Genomic DNA, 6,385 nt, shown 5'->3' with positions numbered 1-6,385 from the left:
AGCTATAATGGGGGACTTTAATTGCCTGTACATAGACTGGGATAGTGGTAGTGTAAGAGACAGTGAGAGACAAGCGTTCCTAAATTATATTCAGGAGAATTTCCTACAGCAGTGTGTGTCCAGTCCAACAAGAAATGAGGCACTGCTAAACCTAGTTCTTGGTAATGAGGTGGGCCAAGTAGATCAAGTGATAATGGGGGAGTATTTAGGGGACAGTGATCATTGTATCATAGGGTTTAGGACGATGGTGAAAAATGACGTTGGTCAACCGGAGTAAGGATAATCAACTGGCACGGAGCGGATTTCAATGGGGCAAGAACCGAGCTGGGCCAAATAGATTGGAACCAAAGGTTAGTGTGGAAAACCAGTAGCTGAACTAGCTGGGTTACCTTCAAAGAGGAGATGATTTGGGCACAGTCAAGGTATGTTCCCTCAGAAGGGAAGGGTAGGACAAAGAAATCCAGAGATCCCTGGATGACAAAGGAGATAGTAATTCAGTTAAAGAAGAAAAAGTATCCTTATGACAGGTGTCAGTAGCAAATACAATTGAGAACCAAGCTGAATACAAAAGGTTCAGAAGGGATGTGAAAAAGAAAATACGAGAAGCAAAGAGGAATTATGAAAAAAGACTGGCACCTAACATAAAAGAAAATCCCAAAGTATGCTTTAAGCACTATTCTATAGTAAAAAGGTGGTAAAAGGAGGAGTAACAGCAATTAAGGACAATAAAGGTGATTTACACATAGAGGCTGAGGTATTAAATGAATACTTTGCCCTGTCCTTACTTATGGGGTAGATGCTGCCCAGGCCATGGTGACAGAGGAGGAAACTCAGTCACTAGAAGGTTTAAAATTGATAAGGAGGCGATATTGGATAAGATGTCAGTACTTAAAGTTGATAAGGCACCGAGACCAGATGAGATGGAACCAAGAATACTGAAGTAAGTGAGAATGGAAATTGCAGTGGCACTGGCAATAATCTTTCAATGTTCCCTGGATTCAGGGGAGGTGCCAGAGGACTGGAGAATTGCAATCATTATGCCCTTGTAAAGATCTGCCCTGCAATACAGACCAGTCAGTTTAACTTCAGTGGTGGGGAAACTTTAAAAAGAGCGGGATCTAAGAGTCAGAGTGGAGATTTAAAAAGAGCGGGAGCTGGACTCGAGGCTGAAAATGGCGCGAGGACAGAGCGAGAGTTCCAGAGAATTTCAGCTGAAAGCGGCACGAGGACGTTGCGATTCAAAAAGTGACACAGGGGAGGCAGCTGATTGGTAAGAAGAGTCAAGTGAGTACTTCTTCTAAACTGCTGCAATCCATTAGCTTAAATAAAATAAGGTGAGGACTTTGGACTATAGTGGGAGTGTTTGGAGTGGAATAAGGCCGCTAGCAAAATTAGTATTCTTTAAAGGGAGTAACTAATGAGCTTATTCTAAAGGGAAGCCATGGCAGGAGAGCTCACACTTGTGATATGCTCCTCTTGCTCTATGTGGGAAGTCATGGACACTTCCAGTGTCCCTGGTGACCATGCGTGTAAGAGTTGTGTCCAGCTGCAGATACTGGTTAACCACATTTTGGAGCTGGAGCTGTGGGTGAATTCACTGTGGAGCATCCGCAATGCTGAGATTATCATGGACAGCACGTTCAGTGAGGTGGTCACACTGCAGGTAAACAGGCAGAAAGGAGATGGGTGTCCACCAGACAGAGCAGAAGAAGGCAGGTAGTACAGGAGTTCCCTGTGCCGTCCCCCTCTCTAACAGATATACCATTTTGGAAACTGTTGGGGGAGATGACTTCTCAAGGGAAAGAAGCAGAAGACAAGTCCATGGCACCACAGGTGGCTCTGCTGCACAGGAGGGGAAGAAGAAGAGTGGCAGGGCTATAGTGATAGAGGATTCAAGAGTAAGGGGAACAGATAGGCATTTCTGCGGCCACAAAAAAGATTCTGGAATGGTATATTGCCTCCCTGGTGCCAGGGTTAAGAATGTCTCGGAGAGGCTGCAGAGCATTCTAAAGGAGGAGGATGAACAGCCAGCGGTCGTGGTACATATTAGTACCAATAACATAGGTAAGAAAAGTCTTACAAGCTGAATATAGGGAGTTAGGACATAAATTAAAAGGTAGGACCTCAAAGAGAGTAATCTCAGGTTTACTACCAATGCCACACGCTAGTGAGAGTAGAAATAACAGGATATGTCAGGTGAATACGTGGCTGAAGAAATGGTGTAGGGGGGAGGGATTCAGATTCCTGGGACATTTGGACCAGTACTGGGGAAGGCGGGACCAGAACAAACGGGACGGGTTGCATCTGGTCAGGGCAAGGACCAATGCCCTCTGGGTTGGGGGGGAGGGGTGTTTGCTAGTGCGATCGGGGAGGGTTTAAACTAGAATGACAGGGGTATGGGAATCTGAGCAGGGAGACAGAGGAGGGGGAAACAAGGTAAAAAACAAAAGACAGAAAAAGAAAGCAAAAGTGGAAGGCAAAAAAACAAGGGTGAAAAACAAATGGGGTCATAGTGCAAAATAAATCTAAGATGACTAACAAGATTAAAAAGACAAGTCTAAAGGCATTGTATCTTAATGCGAGGAGCATTCTCAACAAGGTAAATATATTAGCAGCGCAAATAAATATAAATGGTTATGATATTGTTGCAATTACGGAGACATGGCTGCAGGGTGAACAAGATGAGAACTGAACATCCAGGGGTATTCAATATTTAGGAAGGACAGACAAATAAGGAAAGGAGGTGGGGTAGCATTGTTATTAAAGAGAAAATCAATGAAATAGTGAGGAAGGTTATTGACTCGGAAAATCATGATGTGTAATCTGTTTGAGTGGAGATAAGAAACACCAAGGGGCAGAAAATGTTGGTGGGGGTTATCTATAGGCCCACAATAACAGTAATGGAGATGTAAGGGAATGCATTAAGCAGGACATTAGAGATGCATGCAATAAGGGTACGCCTGTAACCACGGGTGACTTTAATCTACATATAGATTGGACAAACCAAACTAGCAATAATACTGTGGAGGAGGATTTCCTGGAGTGTAATTGATGGATTTTTAGACCAATACGTTGAGGAACCAACTAGAGAGCAGGCTATCCTAGACTGGGTATTGTGCAATGAGAAAGGATTCATTAACAATCATGTTGTGTGGTGCCCCTTGGGATGAGTGCCCATAAAATGAAGGAATGAATAGAGAGTGAAGAAGCTGAATCCAAAACTAGGGTCCTGAATTGAAATAAAGGGAAATACAAGTGTATGAGGTGCAAGTTGGCAATGATGGACTGGGGAACCTTACTAAAAGGGTTGATAGCGGATAGGCAATGGCTAATATTTAAGGAACGTATGCATAAATTACAACAATTATTCATTCCTCTCTGGTGCAGGAAAGGTGGCTCAACCATGGCTTACAAAAGAAATTAGGGATAGTATTAGATCCAAAGGGAAGACATATAAAATTGGCAAAAAAGCAGCAAGCAGAAATGTTGGGAAACCAAGGGTCTAGTGAGGAGGGAGGAATTGAAGAAAATCAGTATTACTAAAAAAATGGTGCTAAAGAAATTATTGTGGTTAAAGGCTGAAAAATCCCCAGGGCTTGATAATCTACATCCCAGAGTACTAAAGGAAGTGGCCATGGAAATATTGGATGCATTGGTGGTCATCTTCCAAAATTCTACAGACTCTGGAGCTGTTCCTATAGATTGGAGGGTGGCAAATGTAACCCCACTATTTAAAAAAGGAGGGAAAGGAAAAACAGAGAATTACAGACCAGTTAGCCTAACATCAGTAGTGGGGAAAATGCTATTACAAAAGACGTGATAACAGAACACTTGGAAAGCATTAACGGGATTAGGCAAAGTCAGCATGGGTTTATGAAAGGGAAATCATGCTTAACTAATTTACTGGAGTTTTTTGAGGATATAACTAGTAGAGTAGATAAGGGAGAACCAGTGGATGTGGTGTATTTGGATTTCAAGAAAGCTTTTGATAAGGTCCCACATAAGAGGCTAGTGGGCAAAATTAAAGCACATGGGACTGGGGGTAATATACTGGCATGGATTGAGAATTGGTTGACAAACCAGAAACAGAGAGTGGGAATAAATGGATCTTTTTCCGGGTGGCAGGCGATGACTAGTGGTGTACTGTAGGGATCAGTGCTTGGGTTCCAGCTATTCATGATGTATATAAATGACTTGGAGGAGGGAACCAAATGCAATATTTCCAGCTTGCTGATGACACAAAACTGAGCGGGGTTGTGAAGAGGATGCAAGGAGGCTTCAGGGTGATTTAGACAAGCTGTGTGTTTGGGCAAACACATGGCAGGTGCAGTATAACATGGATAAATGTGAAGTTATATGCTTGGGTGTGAAAAACAGAAAGGAAGAGTATACTTAAATGGTGAAATATTGGCAAATGTGGATGTACAAAGGGATCTGGGTGTCCCTGTGCACCAGTGAATGAAAGTAAATAGGCAGGCGCAGCAAGCAATTAGGAAGGCAAATGGTATGTTGGCCTTCATTGCAAGAGGATTTGAGTTCAGAGGTAGGGATGTCTTACTGAAGTTATACAGGGCCTTGGTGCGTACAGTTTTGGTCTCCCTACCTAAAAAAGGATATACTTGCCATAGAGGGAGTGCAGTGAAGGTTCACTAGGCTGATACCAGGGATGGCAGGATTGTTATATGAGGAGGGATTTTTTTTGACTTGGCCTGTATTCACTAGTGCTTAGAAGAATGAGAGGGCATCTGATTGAAACATATAAAGTTCGAACAGGGCTAGACAGACTGGATGCAGGGAGGATGTTTTCCCTGGTTGGGGAGTTTAGAACCAGGGGCTAATGTCTCAAGATATGGGGCAGGTCATTTAGGACTGAGGTGAGGAAAAATTTCTTCACTCAGAGGGTGGTCAACCTGTGGAATTCTCTACCACAGAAGGCTGTGGAGGCCGGGTCACTGAGTATATTCAAGAAAGAAATTGATAATTTTTTGGATATTAGGGGCATCAAGGGTATGGAGAGAAAGCAGGAATATGGCATTGAGAAAGAGGATCAGCCATGATCATATTGAAGGCAGAGCAGGCTCGATGGGCTGAATGGTCTACTCTTGCTCCTAGATTCTATGTTTCTAAAAACAATTATTCGGGATAGAATTAATTGTCACATGGAAAAATGTAGATTGTTTCGGAAGAGTCAGCATGGATTTGTTAAAGAAAAATTCTACCTAACTAACTTGCTGGAGATTTTTGAAGAGGTAATAGAGATGGTTGATGAAATGGTTAATGTGGTGTATATGGACTTCGAAAAGGCGTTCAATACAGTGTCACACAACAGAATTGTGAGGAAAGTTATTTCATGGAATAAAAGTGACAGTGGCAACATGGATACAAAATTGGCTGAGGGATAGGAAACAGAGAGTAATGATTAATGGGCATTTTTTAAGCTGGAAGAAGGTTTATAGTGGAGATCCCAGGAGTCGGTATTGGGACCCTTGCTTTTCCTGATATACATAAATGATCTAGATCTTGGTGTGCAGGGGACCATTTCAGTTTGCAGATGACACAAAACTTCGGAGAATTGTAAATTGTGAGGAGGACAGTGTGGAACTTCAAAAGGACATTGACACATTGGTGGAGTGGGCAGATAGGTAGCAGATGAAGTTCAATGCAGAGAAGTGTGAGGTGACACACTTCGGCACAAAGAACATGGAGAGACAGTATAAAATAAAGGATACTATTGTAAAGGATGTGCAGGAGTAGGAAGACTTGGGTGTATATGTACATAAGTCATTACGGGTGGCAGGACAGGTAGAGAGAGCTGTTTCTGAAGCATACAGTATTTTAGGTTTCATCAAAAGAGGCAGAGAGTACAAGAGCAGGGAGGTTATGATGAACTTAAATAAGACAGTGGTTAGACCTCAGCTGGGGTATTGTGCAAGTTCTGGGCACCACACTATAGGAAGGATGTGAACGCATTGGAGAAAGTGCAGGAGAGGTATACAAGAATGGTTCCAGGGATGAGACACTTCAGTTATGAGGAAAGATTGGAGAAGTTGGGACTGCTTTCCTTGGAGAGGAGAAGGCTAAGAGGAGACTTGATAGAAGTTTTCAAATCATGAGGGGTCTGGACAGAGTACATAGGGAGAAACGGCTCCTGCTTGTAAATGGATCGAGAACCAGAGGGCACAGTTTTAAACTGTTTTGCAAAAGAAGCAAATGCTAGGTGAGAAAAAATTTTTGCACACAGCGAGTAGCTAAGGTTTGGAATGCATTGCCTGGAAGTGTGGCAGGCTCAATGGAGGCATTCAAGAGGGCATTGAATGCTTATTTAAATAGAAGCAATGTGCAGGGTTATGAAGAAAAAGCAGGAGATTGACAATAAGGTAAATGC

At 42.8% G+C, this 6,385-nt stretch overlaps 1 protein-coding gene across 1 annotated transcript in view; it reads left to right on the top strand.

Moving 5' to 3' along the window:
- Positions 1–254: 254 nt before the first annotated feature.
- Positions 255–6,385, top strand: part of tmie (transmembrane inner ear) — an 80,383-nt gene continuing 74,252 nt past the window's right edge. The window contains exon 1 of the mRNA XM_041189299.1: positions 255–350. Coding sequence (XP_041045233.1) covers positions 255–350 — 96 coding nt within the window. The remainder of the gene's footprint in view (positions 351–6,385) is intronic.

This window comes from Carcharodon carcharias, chromosome 6, assembly GCF_017639515.1.
Source record: "Carcharodon carcharias isolate sCarCar2 chromosome 6, sCarCar2.pri, whole genome shotgun sequence".
NCBI classification, from domain to species: domain Eukaryota; kingdom Metazoa; phylum Chordata; class Chondrichthyes; order Lamniformes; family Lamnidae; genus Carcharodon; species Carcharodon carcharias.
This window is presented reverse-complemented; position numbering and strand designations above follow the sequence as displayed.